General features: G+C 43.1%; 1 protein-coding gene across 1 annotated transcript in view; it reads right to left on the reverse strand.

Annotated features, from left to right (window-relative positions):
• The window catches only part of LOC136421131 (low-density lipoprotein receptor-related protein 2-like), an 87411-nt gene that overhangs the window by 21631 nt on the left and 44861 nt on the right, over positions 1-20919 (reverse strand). Inside the window, exons 38-65 of the mRNA XM_066408282.1 lie at positions 20654-20767; positions 19945-20079; positions 19561-19662; positions 19044-19214; positions 18697-18832; positions 17940-18111; positions 17311-17394; positions 16706-16850; positions 15913-16041; positions 15596-15757; positions 15093-15182; positions 14339-14507; positions 13604-13750; positions 12847-13079; positions 12570-12704; positions 11095-11223; positions 10262-10378; positions 9681-9803; positions 9309-9434; positions 8278-8400; positions 7738-7869; positions 7394-7528; positions 2826-3071; positions 2384-2506; positions 1764-1889; positions 1072-1203; positions 775-861; positions 158-329 (exon numbers count right to left, since the gene is read on the reverse strand). Of these exons, the coding sequence (XP_066264379.1) occupies positions 158-329; positions 775-861; positions 1072-1203; positions 1764-1889; positions 2384-2506; positions 2826-3071; positions 7394-7528; positions 7738-7869; positions 8278-8400; positions 9309-9434; positions 9681-9803; positions 10262-10378; positions 11095-11223; positions 12570-12704; positions 12847-13079; positions 13604-13750; positions 14339-14507; positions 15093-15182; positions 15596-15757; positions 15913-16041; positions 16706-16850; positions 17311-17394; positions 17940-18111; positions 18697-18832; positions 19044-19214; positions 19561-19662; positions 19945-20079; positions 20654-20767 (3895 nt within the window). The remainder of the gene's footprint in view (positions 1-157; positions 330-774; positions 862-1071; positions 1204-1763; positions 1890-2383; positions 2507-2825; positions 3072-7393; positions 7529-7737; positions 7870-8277; positions 8401-9308; positions 9435-9680; positions 9804-10261; positions 10379-11094; positions 11224-12569; positions 12705-12846; positions 13080-13603; positions 13751-14338; positions 14508-15092; positions 15183-15595; positions 15758-15912; positions 16042-16705; positions 16851-17310; positions 17395-17939; positions 18112-18696; positions 18833-19043; positions 19215-19560; positions 19663-19944; positions 20080-20653; positions 20768-20919) is intronic.

Here is a 20919-nt window from a genome sequence, read left to right on the forward strand (position 1 = left end):
ACTACCCAGGCACATACTAAATATCAAGACAATCCACTCTGGCATTCTAGAGTGTTATGCTATTCACAAACACACACACACACACACACACTTATGCTAAAATACAGGGTTTATGCTAAAATACACCAGCTTATTATAAGAAGACTAACTCAGCTACCTGCCAATCCAGTCCACAGCCACCCCTTCTACCAACGGAATGTTCTGGTCGATGATGGTTTCCTCTCCCGTACCATTCATGAACATCCGTTTGATGAGGTTTGCGCCGATATCAGAGTAGTAGTACCGTTGCTCCTGAAGGTCGTAGTCCAAAGCGATTGAATTGGTCAGGCCTGCATGGTAAAGAAGGAAAACTTTGAAATCACTTCCGAAAATAATTTCATCAGGTTGCCCACTCTGGCGAAGTCCGTGCTGCACTTATCTAATTTTTTTTGCTCAGAATATGTTCAGGTTGAGCTCCCATTAATTAGTTTCAAGTTAATCCATCGATCCAAGTTAAATAAAGTGAACTTGAAGATTCTTACCTGGCTTTTTAGCGAATGCCCAGCAAAAATGGCTTTTTAGCGAATGCCCAATATATCAGCCAAAATATCGGCCATCGTGACACGGGCGCTAAATTTAACACCATAAACATGTTCAACAAGTTGTCCCCTGAATGTGTACTCAGTTTCCGTGCTGTACAGCCTGTACTCCTAACTGTACTTGGTGGCAACAAGTTCCACATTAGCAAGAAACTGTCCAGTGGCTTTTGTACATGAAGGTTTATCATTTTCTGACCTTGCTTGACGAGGTTGTAGCTGCTTCCATCTACAGTCAGGTTCCTGATGTAGTATCTGTTGCTGAAGACAAGGTAAGGTTCCACACCTGGGGAAAATACATGCAACAGGATCATTATACACATATGAACATAATGTACTAGTATTAAAGTAAACATAGCCTGGATTGAACAGACAAATCATCAAATTCCACATGCAATGGTTGCAAGAAGCACTGAAGACAGCCCTGGTCTCATAATTGTGTCACCCTTAAGTGGTGGTTTACATACGGGGAGGTACAAAGAGAGGTTAAACTTACTTGCGGTATGCTTGCAGGTGAAACCGTCAGGCTCCCTCAGGTAGCCATCTCCGCACTTACAGATGTAGGACCCAGGAGTGTTTTCACATCCCTGACTACACACCCAGGGGGTATCCGCACACTCATCGATATCTGTAACACAAGACAGATTTCATAATTCATAACACAGCATTCATCTTAACATAATTTACTTAGGTACACAAACTTTTTTCTTAATTTCATCTACCAACGTTTCAGCAGCTGCTCTGCTCATGGAATTATAGAATATCCTAGTTAATTATGCAAATTAAGTCCTTATTTGCATATATCTAATTGTGTACATCTTTGCATAATCTACATGCATGCCTGAAATGGTGGAAATCCGTCTTTCCTTTCTTCAGTTATCCTCTTTGGAATATTTTTACAAAAATGTACATGTTGTACTCGGAATTCTTTTACTTTAGCATGATTGTTTTATTTCGAGAGGGAAAAAAGAGTTTTCACAGTATTTTAAATTTGTGGTAGAAACAACTTCGTGCAACAGTTACTGTAGTAATAAATAATGATTGGAAATACATATTCGCGGTGTCATGAATTTACAGTGGAGAGGTCACTGCAAGAATAAAACCACTGAAAAAGTTTCAAGATCTACTGTACAGTACTATATACAATGTATTAGGCTAGTGCATGAAAAGTCAATTGTGTGTTCTAACCTGTACAGGCCCTCCCGTCTGCCATGAGGACGTAGCCTGCGTTACACACACAGCGGTAGCTGGTCTGCGTGTCCACACATCGGTGCTCACAGCGGCTTACTGCTGGGTCCTGACACTCATTAATTCCTGTAGGGACAGAGAAGGTTAGACATACATGTACATGTCTATGTCTAACACTATGCACTTAGAGTATAACCTGCGTTACACACACAGCGGTAGCTGGTCTGTGTGTCCACACATCTGTGCTCACAGCGGCTTACTGCTGGGTCCTGACACTCATTTATTCCTGTAGGGACAGAGAAGGTTAGACATACATGTAACTCTGTCTAACACTTTGCAGTTAGAGAACAACCTCCATTAACATTAATCCGCCGGGTTACATAAATCTGCCACTTGAAAAATAGTTTGAGAAATCTCTAGTGCAGCAACCACCAGGTATACACAGTTAATATATATACAGGTGTGCATTATACTGGGGGACGTTGTGCCGGAGATTTGTTTGGACGTATCTTTTCAGGGTGGCAGAATTATGTATGTACCCTGGTGACAAACAAAACTGATGTTTGTTAAAATCATAATCTCCTAGGCAGAGTTACAGTTACAATACTCCAACCACTCACCACAGTGGAACTCGTCGCTGTTATCGGGGCAGTCGTAGCGACCGTCACACACCAGGCTGTTGGAGATACACTGGCCACCGTTACACAGGAACTGGTTAGGTGGACAGGTCGGCTGTTGGGTCACTAGAACATGTTCAGGAGGAAAAATAAGGCTTAGCATATAAGTCACTTCACTTGGTGAGATCATGATTCTAAAACTATTTCATATGCATAATAAAAGAGCATGTAGACAGAAAAAGTCCACAAATTGTTCCTTTGATTTAACTGCCAAAAATATGCTTTTAGACATTGTAAATGCTTAGCGCATTGTAGATGACGGACATCTAATCAACACAGTCAATATGAATCAGCAGTTGTACAATGTACAGTAGTTCATTTCTCTATCTCCAAGTGCATCTGTATATTTGGGCCTATAATGCTGGAAACAAACTAGTCCACTCACCGCAAAGAGAGTCCAGTTCATCGGATCCGTCGAAACAATCGTTGTCTCCGTCGCACGTCCACCTGGACGGGATGCAGCGCCCGTTCTGGCACGTGAACTGGTACTGAGCGTTGCAGGTGGCGTACTGGCAATCATTACTCTCGTCGCTGTGGTCTCCGCAGTCGTTGTAATGGTCGCAGCGTGACAGACTGCTGATGCAGAGGCCATTGTCGCAGGTGAATTCGTTCTCGAGACAGGTCCGACGGGCTGACAAAATTTTCATTGTTAGTACAACAACAGAATTTATTCTCATTTGCAGGTATTTGCTAAATAGGTTTTACAAAGGTGACCATCTATTGGCAGATTCAATTAAGCAATATCATCAATAAATACTATTAGATAAACCCCAGCATTTCGTCTGGAGAATATAAAAAGGGAAAAGTTCATAAATTTGGTGTTAGTTTGTTTATTTCCAAACCAAATTTGTTGAATGATGTCCAAGCTTGGCCATCAAAGATTGTGCCAGGCACTCAGCAAACATGGTAAATTATGTATTTTCCCAGCTATGTCATTCATTCAAATCAAATCCTCGTAAAACATGATTAAAACGTGTTTTGAAAGGAAAGGAACTCCGACCGACTAGCTAGCAGGGTGGTCAGGCCGTTCCCACGTGAAAACCCGAAATCTCTTTGTGCCAAGTAGCCGACAAACCGGGTTTGTAAAACGGGGGTGTCAGGATCATATCCTGTGGCGAGGAACGAACAACACCCTCTGGTGGTCTCAACACCGCCACATCCCCCAGACCTATATCCAAATCATTCTCAGCCCACACCTCGTTGTGAAAGCACACGTCAATCTGCGCTCCGAAGTTTTTATCAGGACTCTTGGCACCGACATTTGCTCCTCAGACGCTGTTTTCCGGACTCTTGGCACCGACATCTGCTCCTCAGACGCTGTTATCTGGACTCTTGGCACCGACATTTGCTTTGCTTCGCACCGTCCATCCAGCCCCCGGCGGTCCCGCTGAACAGTCCTGCCCGTAACTACGTACACCAGGCCCCGCTGAACCAGGGCCCGCTGAGCAACAGGACAACAGCCAACAGCCAACGTCCAACAGCCAACGTTCAACGGCGGCCATTGCAATCCAACCCAAGGATTCAAACACACGGTGAGCTGCCCCCTTTTACATTAATGGATCCCCCTACTACACGGATCGCCATTACACGTCCACCTGGACGGGATGCAGCGCCCGTTCTGGCACGTGAACTGGTACTGAGCGTTGCAGGTGGCGTACTGGCAATCATTACTCTCGTCGCTGTGGTCTCCGCAGTCGTTGTAATGGTCGCAGCGTGACAGACTGCTGATGCAGAGGCCATTGTCGCAGGTGAATTCGTTCTCGAGACAGGTCCGACGGGCTGACAAAATTTTCATTGTTAGTACAACAACAGAATTTATTCTCATTTGCAGGTATTTGCTAAATAGGTTTTACAAAGGTGACCATCTATTGGCAGATTCAATTAAGCAATATCATCAATAAATACTATTAGATAAACCCCAGCATTTCGTCTGGAGAATATAAAAAGGGAAAAGTTCATAAATTTGGTGTTAGTTTGTTTATTTCCAAACCAAATTTGTTGAATGATGTCCAAGCTTGGCCATCAAAGATTGTGCCAGGCACTCAGCAAACATGGTAAATTATGTATTTTCCCAGCTATGTCATTCATTCAAATCAAATCCTCGTAAAACATGATTAAAACGTGTTTTGAAAGGAAAGGAACTCCGACCGACTAGCTAGCAGGGTGGTCAGGCCGTTCCCACGTGAAAACCCGAAATCTCTTTGTGCCAAGTAGCCGACAAACCGGGTTTGTAAAACGGGGGTGTCAGGATCATATCCTGTGGCGAGGAACGAACAACACCCTCTGGTGGTCTCAACACCGCCACATCCCCCAGACCTATATCCAAATCATTCTCAGCCCACACCTCGTTGTGAAAGCACACGTCAATCTGCGCTCCGAAGTTTTTATCAGGACTCTTGGCACCGACATTTGCTCCTCAGACGCTGTTTTCCGGACTCTTGGCACCGACATCTGCTCCTCAGACGCTGTTATCTGGACTCTTGGCACCGACATTTGCTTTGCTTCGCACCGTCCATCCAGCCCCCGGCGGTCCCGCTGAACAGTCCTGCCCGTAACTACGTACACCAGGCCCCGCTGAACCAGGGCCCGCTGAGCAACAGGACAACAGCCAACAGCCAACGTCCAACAGCCAACGTTCAACGGCGGCCATTGCAATCCAACCCAAGGATTCAAACACACGGTGAGCTGCCCCCTTTTACATTAATGGATCCCCCTACTACACGGATCGCCATTACTGGCCACTCTTTTGTCTCTAGACTTGACAATTTCATTCAGCGACGAACGTCCACGGCCTCCGGACGGGCTGTCTGTCCAGACTTTTGGCTAGCGAATGTCGACATTAACTTCCACGGCGTCCCGGGCTGTTCGATTCCAAAATATTACAACAGTGTCCTCCCTATTCTTAGAGAAACTCGCCCACACATTGTATACGTCGAACTGGCCCACAACGACATTTGTCGGCCTTACATGCATCCCGACAAAATTGCACATGACCTAGTAGCCCTATCCGGCCGAATCTCCAACATTCCGTCCGTCTCCGTCGTCGTAGTGGCTGAACCATTATGGCGACTTTAACCGCCACGTGGAATGCCGAACTTCCATGATCGCATCGACGATTTCCGCCGAGTACTTCGCCCCCTCGTCGACGCGACACCTTCGGTCCACAGATGGTATCACAAAAAACTCTGGCAAAAAAACCCAAACTATTTTGTCAAAGATGGACTCCATCTCAGCGAACTAGGCAACTTAGAGTATTACAGAAGTATACGGGGAGCACTTATCCCACATCTTCCGTCTCCTGAATCGTACCATTCATAATATTTGACGTTTCTTACGAGCATATGTTGTTGTTCAGATATAATATAATTGGATCCGATACTCGAACTGCGGAATTCTTCGCGGGTAGGCTTTTCTACTCTCCATGTTTGGTCGCATTTCGCGCCCTCTTGGCCCCTTGTTTCTGCTCACAATTGGTGAGCTATATGGTGGTTTGATGCCTAATCTTTACCGTGGACGCAACTTGGTTTATGATTTCTTATATTTGCCTATGTCGTAAACTTTGAATGGAGCTTGACTAGCAAATCATTAATGTCTTGCGTTAACCCCACGGAAATTAACTAAAAGAACGTTTGATATTTAGACGATATTATCGTATACATTCTGTACCTTGTTTTATATCATTTCCTTTATACTCATCTGTTTTATACTTGTTTATAATTCCATTTAAGGAATAAATGATTGTGTTCCCGCCAAACCTGATTTGTGTCTGCCCACGTTTATCCTTATGCTCCCTTGATATCGGTAAGGATTCCTTGCATTGTAAAACAAGTTTGCCATGGAAACCTGACATGGTAAAAACGTGTTTTGAAAGGAAAGGAACTCCGACCGACTAGCTAGCAGGGTGGTCAGGCCGTTCCCACGTGAAAACCCGAAATCTCTTTGTGCCAAGTAGCCGACAAACCGGGTTTGTAAAACGGGGGTGTCAGGATCATATCCTGTGGCGAGGAACGAACAACACCCTCTGGTGGTCTCAACACCGCCACATCCCCCAGACCTATATCCAAATCATTCTCAGCCCACACCTCGTTGTGAAAGCACACGTCAATCTGCGCTCCGAAGTTTTTACCCACCCTCCCATCTAGTTCCCATAATAGATGACATACCATATATTCCATTAAAACTGCGCCTCGACACGTCATGTAGTGCGTTATCCAGCTATTTGTGTATGTCACGCCATGTGGTATCGTGTCCTGATCACGAATGGCCCTAGTACCGTTACCGGCGTGAAATAGCCGTTTCAAATATTTTTTTTTTATACCTAGTTACGTCGTGTGGTACCTAGCCAATGCAATGTACTGACGTGCAAGGTTATTTCCTTACTACCTTCGTCCTGGCGTGTGGCGCAGTTGTTTCTTTTACGACTGTGCTGTCAGGCGAAAGGATTTATTTACTACCTTCGTCCCGACGTGTGGCGCAGTTGTTTCTTTTACGACTGTGCTGTCGGGCGAAAGGAATTTCTTTATACCCTGTCGTGTGGCGCGGCTAATTATTTTCTATTTTCTGACACGGTACAATTAATTGTTTGGGCTTCCTTGACAAAGACTGTAGCTCATCAGTCAAAAATTTCAATTCCAAAAGTCCAATTTTTGGCGACACCTTAGGGGCGAGCCTAATGGTGTTGTATTGTGTGCATTTTGCAAGAATCCTAGGAAATCAGCTGTTTTCATTGGAAATTCCATATGAACAGCGCTAGCACCACCTATCAGTGTCCTAAGCAGGGTACAGTAAAAATGAAAACAACAACAAGAACTACCGTCACCATGTCTCTTTTTCGTTGCCAATATTGTTGTGTTGGCAATTGCAATTCAACTTCAACTTCATCCAGAATGACAAAGTCTTCTACATGTACCAACACAGATGAACTTTCAAGTGAACTGTTTTGGCTGTACTTACTGCAGTTCTGGTGTTCGTCCTCTGCATCCGGGCAGTCTGAATCTCCGTCACACACGAAGCGCTGAAGGATGCACCTGCGCAGGCCAGGTGGGGCGTTCATGCAGGTGAAGTAACCATCTGTACAGGGTCTTTCAGCTGCGGGATGACAAACACGTCAGAATCAATAATGTGAAAATTAAGCATTCTCCAACTCAGAGAATTTTTAACAACAATTCAAGTTTTAATTTGTTAACTATCCATTTTAAAATAGCAAATTGAGTACATTGATTATCCTTTCATCTTCTAGTTGCTGAATACCTCAACTTGATCTTTATCTTGGTATGAAACAAAGACAAAATGCTCACCGCAATTGTGTCGCTCATCCTCGTCCGACATGTCCCCGCAATCGTTGTCGTTGTCGCAGATCCATCTGCCCGGGATACAGCGCCCGTTGTCGCAGGTGAACTGGTCACCGTAGCAGGTTCTATCAGGATTGGCTGATGAACATCAAGACAGGAATTAGAACATTTCATGATGTGTAGCTAGGGACTGCGATGTGATGTTAGAAATCAAACCCAACCAAAACATATTTTGGAAAGGTATCGTCATCACCCTATGGCCTCAGTCAGTACTGACCGCGGTTGAATCCTAAGTTTGTACCGACCTGAAATCGTCACCTGTGGCTGGAAAGTTTTCTGTGAGTGACTGTCTCTATCACATACATGTACATGTAAGTCTTAAATGTGGACTGACTACACTTTGTTTGACCTGCAGAGTTCTTTTTTTAACCTTTAACAATCTGAAGTAGCCATTTGGCAACCAATTCCCTATTGGTTACAGAGTTAGGTAGCAGGGAGAAGGTTAAATGATGGCTTTGATTTCCAAGAATAGAAATCTACACTTACAACAAACATCTTCTGGTTCGTCGGAATTATCCCCGCAGTCGTTGTCTCCGTCGCAGTGCCAGCTGGCGGGAAGGCAGCGCCCGCTAGAGCACGGGAACTCGCTAGCGCTACAGGTAGCAGCCACTGGAAAAGGACACGTCATTCTTAAGTTAGAAAGTGAACAAAGTCGGTATTATTTTAGTCTGTATAACGCAAACTCCAGCTGTCCAGGGATTTCTGTCCCCTCCCCGTGGGCGGCTATGCGGTTACAGGGCGGCAAGCCGTTACGGAAGCTTGATTGAGTTCAGGCTAGTATTCTTTTATCATAAGACATTCAAGAATATCTCATTGCATCTCGGAGGGGGAAGCTTGAGAGGTATTGGAGTAAATGAGGAACTTAATTCAAAGCTTCTTGAGTAACTACTTTTATTCCAACTTTTGTTACGTTTTATATCTATTTGTTGTGGCTGATTCAATGGAACTGCAAAGTGAGGCTTTGTGTATATCAATGTTTGTTTATATTTTGATTTATGGAAAGATAGATTTTTGAAAAATGAAAAAAAGTGAACAGTTACAACAATCTGGTCCAGTTTGACCTTTTGAATCTCTTTACAGTACTGTACAAAGCACGATAATGACAACTTTGACAAATAATACATTTAGAATACAGTCAACCATGTCTATAGTGATCACTCAAGGGACCTGAAGAAAACAGTCAGAGTAGACAAGTGGCCACATAGACCAGATTCTTACTGCTTGTTTCAATGGGAAAAATGATCTAGGTTACCATCAATAAGTTGCCTTAAGGCCATGAAGCCTTTATATCATGCGGAACCAGGACAGGTTTGACTGTACGGTAGTACTAAAATATTGTACAATGTAACTACATGATGACGTTAAACTTTCCATTGCAAGTTTCTGCTACCTCAAATAAACACAGCATGTCTTAACAGCTTATAATGTTAGTACCTTTAGATTATAAGTATCTCTTGACATTTAATCTGTATGTAGATTACATATTAACGAAAAATTTCATAATCAACAAAACTTACAGCAGAAGGTCGGTGTTTCGTCGGAGTTGTCACCACAGTCATTGTCTCCATCACAGAGCCAGAAGCGGGGGATGCAGACGTTAGTCGTGGAGCACTTCACCAGGCTGGGATTACATGTGCTCGGTGCTGGAACAAGAGTTTTTATTGGTCAGAAATAACCTGTGCAATGGCAGCCTTTCTAGTGCTGAATTAGTGCAGGGTGTGCAATCACAATATATATATAATACATGTGGGAAACAGATACATATTTGCTCCACACTTGCATTGGTGCCAGGAGCTCAATGGTGAGGCTACCACCAGTTGAGCCACAGGGACATCCCTTGAAAGGGATAGAGGAGAACTCAAACAAAAGGGGGAGAGTTTTAGACTTACGACAGTTGATCTCATCAGAGGTGGTGTTGTCGCGACAGTGATTGTAACCATCACAGCGCTGGGCCTCATCGATACAGCGACCGCTGTCACACATGAACTCTCCGTCCCCACAGTCAGGGTAGTCTGTATGGCAGAAAAATCTATGTATATTAATACGTTAACACTAAATGTAGTACATTAATATACACTTACTGTTACATAGCCAGTAGCCAAGGATCATGATATCTTGCAGGCCATAAGAACAGGTCTGGAGCAAGTGTTCAGTAGTGGCACAATGTAAGCATAAATTGCATTTGCTCAGTTGCTTTGAATGCAAGCAAAAATTGTAACTGGCTAAGCTGACATATGAACCCAGGAATTGACAACTAACTAATTGATAAATTACTTTCGTTTCTTTGTTTGTTCCTTCCTGGGGATGATCATGGGACACCATTAACCTTCTCCCTGATGCCTACCTCCGTAACCAATAGAGAATGGGGTGCCAAACAGCTACTTCAGCATGCGAAATGTTAATAACAGTTACTACTAACCTAAGGTTTACTTAATAAATTTTGATTTTGACTAATCATCGACTAACTTACCGCAGTCAGCTTCGTCCGAGTTATCACGGCAGTCGTTGTCGAAGTCGCACCTGAAATAAGCTGGGATGCAGCGCTTGTTGTTGCAGGTGTAGTCTGTCGCCTCACAAACATGGTCCGCTGCAAAGGAGGCAAAATTCCGGGCTAAGTTTTCAACTTTTATCAGTGAGAACAAAACGAAAAAAACGCTGCAGGGAGGCAAAGTTCCAGGCTAAGTTTTAAACTTTTATCAGTGAAAACAAAACGAAAAAACGCTGCAGGGAGGCAAAGTTCCAGGCTAACTTTTAAACTTTTATCAGTGAAAACAAAACAGAAACAAGGCTGCAGGGAAGCAAAGTTCCAGGCTAACTTTTCAAATTTTATCAGTGATAACAAAACTCTCACGCCAGGAAGGACCACTACCCTTTTGATAAGAGTGGTGGGATTTTTAACGTGCTCGGGTGTGGCTCTTCTGAAACACGGGACCTCTGGCTTAAAATCCCATCCAAGAGAATGTGACCATGAGCCTAAGCTAAGCACTCATTTTCACCAGAATCGAGTGAGGAAATGAGGAAGTGCCTTTCCTCAGGGCGAAACACTGGTGCCTGGCAAGGATTAGAACCCATAACCTTCAGAGTCTAAGTCAACAACCTTCACAATAAGTCCACCTTGCCATCTGAAAATTACCATCTATCATGTGAGCTGCAGGGACATGTAGGAAGGTTTTCAACCAAACAACACCACACTTTCTGGCTTGAAATGATAAATAATAAAAATGCAGTAGAACTGCATATTTACCCAAGGCATGCTCTTGATGAAGTTATTCGTGGAACTAAAGATTCAAAGTATTTCCTTACCACAGACTCTGGGGAGCTCGTCCGAGTTGTCGCCGCAGTCGTTGTCGATGTCGCACTTCCATCGCGTTGGGATGCACCTGCCGTTCTGACAGGTGAACTGCCACTGTTCGTTGCAGGTGCTGTTGGCAGCTGCGGAGGGCAGGCAGGTGTCAATTTTTTTTTTAAAGGTTCTCAGTGGTAAATGTGCTAGATGTTGGTACATCGGCAACCAAATCCGCAGGGTGTTTTTTAATGTTGGCACCCAGTTCGACAGATTAGCCGAGTAGGCTCGGTGGGCGTCACTCCACCTTCCGGGAAGGTAGCGTAAAGTGCCTTTCCCAAGGGCACACCGTCGGGGCATGGTGAGTATCGAACTCGGGACCTACGGATTCCGAGTTCAACGCTCTAACCGTTACGCCACGCCGACGTCAGTTACACCCCAATGTTCCGAGACCCCCTACTCGTTACGTAGGAGTGTCGGAACGTATGGGAGTCAGAACGTAGGGTTATCAGAACAGGTGTCAGCCATACAATAAACTACATTTCTACTTTATGAATATCTGTAACCCTAAAGAGTACTCTTTCTTAGGTCTCGTTTTCTCTGAAGCAACTGTGGACAACCCAGTGTTCCGGCACCTCTGCGATGTTCTGACACCCTACCATATCTGACACCCATACGTTCCGACACCCCTACGTAATGGTTAGGGTCTCGGAACATTGGGGTGTAACTGAAGCAACCTGTGCTAACAAGAACATCCAAGCATACATGATTGTACTATAAAACTACAAATGTTAGAGGCCAACTACTTCTGCCCCCCTCCGCCTTCCATGCTCTTCTTCCTGCAATCTTACTGACCAAAAACTGTTGTCTTACCCAAAACGAAGGAGAAAAGCAGTGTAAACAACAAGCTTGACAAAACCAGGCGGTGGTCCCTATCCATTCTGCAAGCTGTATGATACTGATATTAACAGTATGTATAAATTATTCATCATGACTGGAAAACAAATTGGCTCATCTAAAAATTCTATTAAATATTCAGCCAATATCCTTAGAGGATGACACCACTTTACCCGAATGGTAAGGATTACAAATTACTTTTAAGTATTACATGTACATACTTTTAAGTATGTAATCTACACCATTCAAGGAATGTTCAAACTCAATTATTGTAGAATGAATGATTTAAAGCTCTCTGACAATCAGATTCTGTAGTCATGTCAATATAAAGTTAAGATAGATTACATACTGTTACTGTAAATGCAGAAATGTTCATGGGGATTTAATTTCGCGGTAGGGAGAAAATGGAGTGTTCACTGTGGTTTTGAGTTCACGTTTGAAACAATAGTAGTGCTACAGCCGCACAATAGAATGTGCGGTGGTTTTAAGTTCGTGGTAAGGAGTTCACGGCGAAAACTGCGAACATAAAACCACCGCAAACATTTCTGCATTTTTAGTAACCAGTATGCAGTGTTGCTGAAGTTTTATAGTTACTCACGGACACAGTCCTTGCCACCATTGGCCAGTTTGTAGTTGCCGTCGTTGGGACATGCACATTCCGTTCCGCCGCCGGGCGCGGGATGGCACGAGTGGCTACAGCCGCCATTGTTATTTTCACATGGATCGTTGGAACCTAAAACAACATCAGTTTCTTGATTGATGATTGGTTTATTGAGCATAAAAGCCGTCTAGCAGTAAAAACTTTAACAACAACATTCAAATTGCTTTGCTTAATTAGAATACAATTCATACTACACACTGTCAGGATAACTTACACTGTTGACTGGAAGTGGAAAAGACGTGAATATCTCGAAGGCCAGCGCTCAGGCCTTGCGCCATGCGAATCTGATTGGCTCCGGTGTGTTTCTCGGCGCGTAGAACAGCATTTAGGGCCGTATCGGTCCAGTAGAGGTAGGATCCGCTAATCGCGATACCGTTGGGCGCCATGCTCGTGGAGACAATGGTCTCACGTCCAGATCCATCCATGTTCACCCTCTCAATTGTATCGCTGTGTCAAGACATACATTGTTAAAGTTAAAGTGACTCTGACGTCTTGATAAGATGAATAGGGGCGGCACCCATCTCCATATCTGTAGCTCTTGGGCAATCACTACAGCAGTGGGCTAGTCCGCTGATAGTGATGTATGCTTAACAACCATATCTTTCCCAGATGCTGAGTGCTAAACAGAGAAAGCACTATGACTGTATGTACCATTTTTAAAGTCTTTGGTATGACTCGGCGGCTGGGGATCGAACTCACGACCTACCATGTGCAAGGTGAATACTCTAACAACTACATGTAGGCAATTGCACCGGTTTATGTGCTACATACATGACTCGAAATATTTTTCCTGCATACCTGCAGTGGAAAAATAGATTTTATGAAGTAATAGATGAAAATGGAAACTGTATTTAGCATTTTACAGGTGGTAATGATTACCAAGAAACAAAAATCTATGAAAGTCAACAAGACCACCTTACCACGTGCCTTTTAGATTATTCAAATGATAACAGAAACAGAAAGTGACTTACCCGTACAAGTCGGAAAAGTAGATCTTGTTTTCTTCAAAGTCAAGAGCCAGCCCATAAGTCAAACCAGTGTTAGAGACAAGTGTTGTCCTGTTGTTGCCTCCCATACTCGCCCTCTGAATCCCTCCATACTGAGTCCAGTAAAGATACCTGAAAATATACGTGACTTATGTATGTATAGAAATCAAAAACAGAAATTCTGCTGCCATACCATAGAAAGCCACTAGGGGGCCCATAATCAAGCTTGTCGTCTATGCATTTGACAAGAACAGTAGTAAAGCAGTCGCACACAGCAGGAAAATTGATTGGCCAATGAGGTTGCGAGCTCAAAATGACATTTTTGTCAGTAAGACACCTCTTGATCATCGCATGATTTTTAGGGATCAGACTATGTTTGCAGGTTTCCAAGCCCCTTCGAATGTGACGGTAAATTTTCTGGTGAAAAATATGCCTGAGTCTCTGACGATGTTCAGATTAAACAAACTTCTGGTGATCAACAAATACGGCCAAAGTCACTCAGCTGTGTAACAGGGGCTTAATGCAGTGAGAGGTGAATATTTCACAACTTACAGTACTTCCATACAAAAACATGAAGGAGATAAGGAGATAAGGGCATTCTTAACCTTTAGCACACTGAAGTAACCGTTTGGCACCCAATTCCCTATTAGTTACAGAGTAAGGCAGCAGAAAGAAGGTTAAGATGAGGAAATCAATCGAGTTAGAGGTTCAACAACTTACCCTCTGCATGGATCCAAAGCTATGGCATAAACATAATTAATGCCAGTCAAAATATCTACTTTGCTGCTGCCATCGGCGTTGGCTGCTTGTATCTTGTATGGGTAGCCGTCACTCCAGTAGATTTTCTTGGCAACCCAGTCAAATGCTATTGCTGTGGGATAGCGCAGCCCTGAAATGAGAAGAAATATTTGCTTTGCTTGTTTTGCAGACTCGGTAAATTGCCTTGAGTCGTAGCACACTAGTTTTGTACAGTAATAACCAGCTGCATAAAACAGGACTGTAAGCCTTAGGCTTGATCCACTTACACTGGGATGGACTCAAACATGGGGCCTCTGACTTAACATCCCATCTGAGTGGATGTACCTAACCAAATCGAGGTACTCATTGTCTTCTGAGTCGAGTGAGGAAATATATATAGGTATATAGTGCCTTTCCCAAAAGCACAACATTGGGGCCTGCTAGGGATTTGAACTCAGAATCTTTAGATTCTAAGTCAACTCCTTCGTCTTAGTAGCTGGTGAGGAAAATGACAAATAAAAGGTGGGAGGTCTCTTTGTCACAGATAATTACTGTATCTGAATGCACCAGAATACACAAGGATGAAATCTACCAAAACACAGTTACTGTATTCTTTGATGACTAAACATTGCACGTTACTACATGTATATTTGGCATGAAATAAATGTTACATATTATGGCCCTGGGAACACAGGCATTAATTCAATTAAAACTACTAACAAATCTACATCCCTACCTTCAGTGATGATATCAAGGATAACAGGGTCAGTTCCACCTGCCGTGTTCAGGTTGATGTAGCTGATTTTCCGACCGTCAGTGCCAGACTCTGAAAACACAAGAAGACTGCTTAACTAAGAAGAAAACACTGTCACCTAGATGAGTAGTCACTTAAATTCTGAGGAAGATCATAGTAGAACAGTAGGATATTCCATCCAACTTTTTGTAATGAACTTTCATGCTATTCAAAGAAGAAAACAAACTAGATGTGGGCATTTGATCAGACAAAAGAAAACTACTCTCCTACTACATGTAGTTCAGATGAGACCCAGTTGTCCTGAGATGAAATAAATACATTAAGTCCAGCGGTATAGCTGAAAATCGTGCAAATTTGTATAAAAACACCTAATTTGGCACACATGTGCTTCAATGTATTCTTAACCAGTATGGAGGTATCTCAAATTCAATTTTATGGCATTTTTGGCCATTTTCAGATTGTAATTATAGAATGCTTTCACTCACGAGTGATGTAGATTCGGTTGTCCGCCGCGTCGAAGTCCAGATAGCCGTTGAGCTGCAGCTGCCCGCCACCGACAGGCTCGAATGGCATGGAGGTCGCCGACGGCTCAAGATGGAGGCTGCGAACCTCTCCTCCCGCAGAATAGATGAGGTAATCCGATACATCTGTAGGGTCAGAGGTCAAGACTTTTAACAGTGTACATGGAAAACATAGTGGACTAATAAAAAATGTCACCATTCCTCTTGTGTTGGAACAAAGATCAATTTTCCTCCATGCTAATATGGATGGACAAAGATGAACATTTTATCCTAACGCTCACCGTCGCATCGCCTGTTGTCTGAACTCAGCATGCCGTAAGCGCAGGCGCACACGGGAGTGGTGGTGTCCGGCATGGCGAAACACAGCTGCTCGCAGCCGCCATTGTTGGTCTGGCAAGGGTTGGTGTTATCTGAGAAACAACACAAGAAAATCGTCAGGCTTGTTGTCCTTTGCTTATTTGCTTGTTTGTTCACTTATTTGTGATGGAAGACAGGACTGAGTGGAGAAGAAGAACCCATTGTTCCCCTTGTTGGGGTCACTAGATGTCCCTGTTCAAGGTTACTTATTTGCACAATAAGAAAATACAAAATACATAATAGGATAAACAGTGGATAAAAACAGGTGCAGGAGGAGGGAAAAAGCGTATATAGCTTATACCACTAGGCCCTCCTCCTCTATACTTAATCAAAATTAATTATAATTGATAAATAATACAGCAAAGTAATACGTAGAATATGATAACGATAGATACAGCATTAATCAAATAATCCATGGTGTAAATTAAGATAAGATAAGAACTGAACATATGAGACTACTACAGCGGGCTAGGATGATTTGAAGTAATTTTCCTGTTTGTAGACAGGAAATGAGATGATACATATCCTGGGACCTTTCTGGGACCTTTGAGCTAACTTCCTATCAATGTCCCTAATGTGTCTAGCAAGTGGAAAAAAAGCTACTTTTCTGCATTCAAGTAACTACAAATGCACAAGCAAAGAAACAGACAGACACACCAAAACCTCTGTACACAGAGGCAATAAAGATATTCAATAATCATAATATGTACAAATTACCTGCAGGCTGAACAGTTGCATCAAAAACTCGAATTTTCTGAAGATTTAGCATATCAGTGCGAATCTCTTCCGCAGGGTCCGTGCTGGGTTCCTTACTGGCACGGTAAATTGTCTGCAAGTTGCGGTCAAGCCAATACACGCTGGACTGTGAAAGATCAAGAAGAGGCAAATGGTTCAACAATGATTTTAATCAGTTATAGATTATAAGGGGTTGAAATGAAAAGGTACAATAAAGACCAAAGGATCACAAATGAACATGCTAGAACATCACACGTCCAATTTTAACTGGAAATAAAACAATCCACAAAAACCCTGATGAAAGATAGTGGACACTACCTGAAACACCTGACCATTTTCAAAATCTATCCTGTACCAGTTACTAGAATTATGTAACTGTTATCTTGTGTGTTTTATTACCCAGATGTCTAGCCTACATCAACGTATAAAAAATATATATGTACCTTGTAAACAAGTTCAGCACTGTGATATAATAAAAAAAAGGAATGGATTTTGTCGACGGATGTGACCTGAACAGAATTAGACTCTATCGCAACTTGCATCATTTTTATACCCAAACAGAAAAAAGCCTGCAGTTTCACACCTACCTGATAGATGGCGAGACTGATGGGTGCGGGCAAATTACGGCCACTTCGGATGACTGTCCGGCTACCACCATTCCAGCTTATCCGCTGGAAAGGGAAGAAAGAAAAACAGGAAGTTAAAAACTGCAACACAAATTTTCACTTTTTCCAGGCGATTACATGGTTTGTCCCTTACCTGGATGACAAACCACACCCCCTCTCCTCAGATGATCAAATGGTTTACCCCTTACATGGATGACAAAACATACCCCTCATCTCAGGTGATCAAATGGTTAACCCCTTGCAATGAGGACAATACATACCCCCTCTCCTGAGGAGATCAAATGGTTTACCCCTTACATGGATGACAATACATCCCCTCTCCTCAGGTGATCAAATGGTTTACCCCTTACATGGGTGACAATACATCCCCCTCACCTCAGGTGATCAAATGGTTTACCCCTAACATTGAGGACAACACACATCCTCTCTTCAGGACTGATAAAATGGTTCACCACAGTGCACTGTCAAAGGCAACATGTCAATTCTACATGTATATGCTTGTTGTTCAGGCAGCCATCAGGGATGTGTATTGTGGAATGTGTACTGCATAGAATACTGGGATTGTTGCCTGACATCCTCTGGATTTTTACCTGAATGGAGTCAGCCCTCATGTCCACCCAGTACACGTTGTGCGTTGCTATGTCGATGGTGATATCAGTAGGCTGGACAACGCCATTTCTGACCAGTATTGTCCGGTTGCTCCCATCCAGCAGTGACCTCTCGATGGCCGGTGTCTGTCCAGTGTCTGCCCAGTACAAGTACCTAGAAAACGATGTTTGATTTAGTCAAACAAAGATCTACTCATTTAAGATGATTACCTTTATACCCATTACAAATAGAAATAAGCCTGCAGTTCCACACCTACCAGATAGATGGCGAAACTGATGGGTGCGGGCAAATTACGACCACTTCGGCTGTATATCTTACTACAACTATGAACAGATCGAGACAACTACATATTATCAATTTGTACACAATGTCACGTAGGATTGCCCCAAACCTATTTCATTGCATCTTTGTTTTGTTTATTTGTTTGTTTCACATAACTGTTGTACCACATTTGGTCATGACACACCAGTTTTGTACGGTAAGTACAAGCTGTGTAATTAAGACAAGACTGTAAGGTTTGATCCACTCACAGATGGTTCCTGAATTGAACTGTGCATGCACAAGGTCAAAGGTGAAGGCCCCTAGCTTGTAAACAGGTCTTGTCAAGACATGCTTAATACATGTCCAGACATACTTGTTTATGTCCCAGGGGCCTTCAACTTTGACATATTACCCACCATGCATCACACTGTACATGTGCAGTTCAAACTGTGAATCAGCTTATTACGGTGACTGTACCTTTTGATGGGGTTGACTGCGATGGACCGTGGTGAGTCCTCAACACTCCTGATTATAACCTTCCTGTAACTGCCGCTGGTCTTGGCTACTTCAATCACGGTTTCCAAGTCTTGAACATTCACAAAATACATGTAACCTGCAAGGACAAACAGGTCAACAACTCTCTCTCACTATCTGTTTTATATTCTGCTATAATTCTGCTTTATAGTCTCAGTTGTTCCCCGGATGAGCAACAACAGTCAGGATTCAAACTGTCTTGGTCCAGAGGCACAGACACTCTAAGACCATGCACGTAAGAAATCCAAGAAACAATTTAACCTGCAAACTAGACAAAGGAGAGTACTTGCCTGCGAGCCAGTCAATGGCCATGCTGGCCACTCCCTGCCTTCCAATTCCACTGTCTAGAATGATCTTCAACCTGGAGTCAACATTTGGCTTGATCCTCCAGATTCCCGTGTTTCTGTACCCGAAGAACAAGTAACCCTGGTCCATCCGGACACTCAGAGCCTGTCCCAATCCTGTACAAACGAAGAAAACAACATTTGCAATCAAACGTCGACGAAGGTTATTAGACATCCAGGAAATAACACACGCAAGGTTACTCAAAGAACTGGATAAATTAGGAAATGGTCAGACGTTTTAAACACTATCTGCTATTTTTCGTCGGTGACTGACACTTCTCAAGGTGAAATGACCCTAAACCTACGTCACGTTACTTGAACGGAAGTGTGACCGAGATGGGGGCAGATACAGACTGCCTGGCACCTTTGACCCGTTGCTATCATCACATTTCTGTTCGCTTCACAAAATGTAGATTGTGTGCAGAAAATTATGTGTAAAACTCTTGAATAATTAGTTGTTTACCAGTGTTTCCGATTGGTTCCATGGCGTCTTCGTGCTGACTGGACGAGAGGCCGATGGCACGGATCACGTTGTACTGTGAGACCACCAAGAACGATGTCTGAGCTGTGTAGGGCACAAACAGAAGTTTGTATATTTGAACCTTTATTTATTCATGAAAAACTAGAATAGGCTTGCTGGTCACAATTTTCATTCAGGTCATAAAGAAGAGGTATGAGTTAGAGAAAATATAATATACTATAAAGATGTGAATTACGTGACTTCAGTCCTAATACATCCATAGATATAAAGATAAATACATTTCAAAGTACCCGCCCCAGTTTCAGAATAGGAAACTCTATAAACCACTCTAGGTTCACATAGACATGTGCCCAAATTTCAAGTTACCTTCACATGACGTTCCGTCCGAGGCGAGAGTGTAGCCAGTTCCGCAGGCGCAGACTTTAGAGAAACCCGGCTTGTTGAAACAGAGCTGCTGACAATCCCCGTTGTTCCTATTACACATGTGTCTGGTTGCTGGCACTGTGGGGTGGAAATTTACATGTAGCATCAGAAATTTTACTGCCTTCTTATCATACTATCAAGTTAGTTAAAGTCCTTCCCGCAGTAATGGTGCATAGGGCGGTGGCCATCTCCATTTCAATAGCCCTAAGACCACACAACTTTGTGCAATCACTACAGCAGGGGGCTAGTCCACTGGTAGTGGTGTGTGTTTAAGAACATTTTTTTGTACCATACTTATTCCTAAATGCTGAGTGCTAAGCAGAGAAAGCAGTATGCACCATTTTTAATGTCTTTAGTATGACTTGGCCGGGGATCGAACTTACGACCTAACATATGTAAGGAGAACACTCTACCCACTAGGCCATTGCAAGGGTTATCATACTATTTAAGTATTGGGTATTCATTATTTCCTAGAGCTACAGTTACTATAGAGTGTAATTCGTAACACTTTGTGCAACTACAATAGTCGGAATGCAAACTCCTGAACTTTAGATCCAGAGGCAAGCTTAAACCACTGGACTACGCAATGCCATGCTACATCTAAAACAAACTTAGTAAATCTCTTACAGTCACTATAAAACAGCTGACTTACTATGTTCCCTGGCGTACACTTTGACAGCGTGGACCTGAGCGAGGTTGCTCCTCATGGTAACCCTGTTCTGTCCATCGGCCTTGTCGACACGTTCAAGTACCTCGTAACTCATATCTGTCGGCAAAACAATCTTTCAGTTATACAATATCTTCTTCAAGAAACCAATACATTCTGTATGTTTTCTCTGTGCATTTAAGAACCCAACACACTTATCGAGAAGAGTAGGGGTGAAGGAAATACAGTCCCTGATGGAAGATAGGGTGGAG

This window comes from Branchiostoma lanceolatum, chromosome 15, assembly GCF_035083965.1.
Source record: "Branchiostoma lanceolatum isolate klBraLanc5 chromosome 15, klBraLanc5.hap2, whole genome shotgun sequence".
NCBI lineage: Eukaryota > Metazoa > Chordata > Leptocardii > Amphioxiformes > Branchiostomatidae > Branchiostoma > Branchiostoma lanceolatum.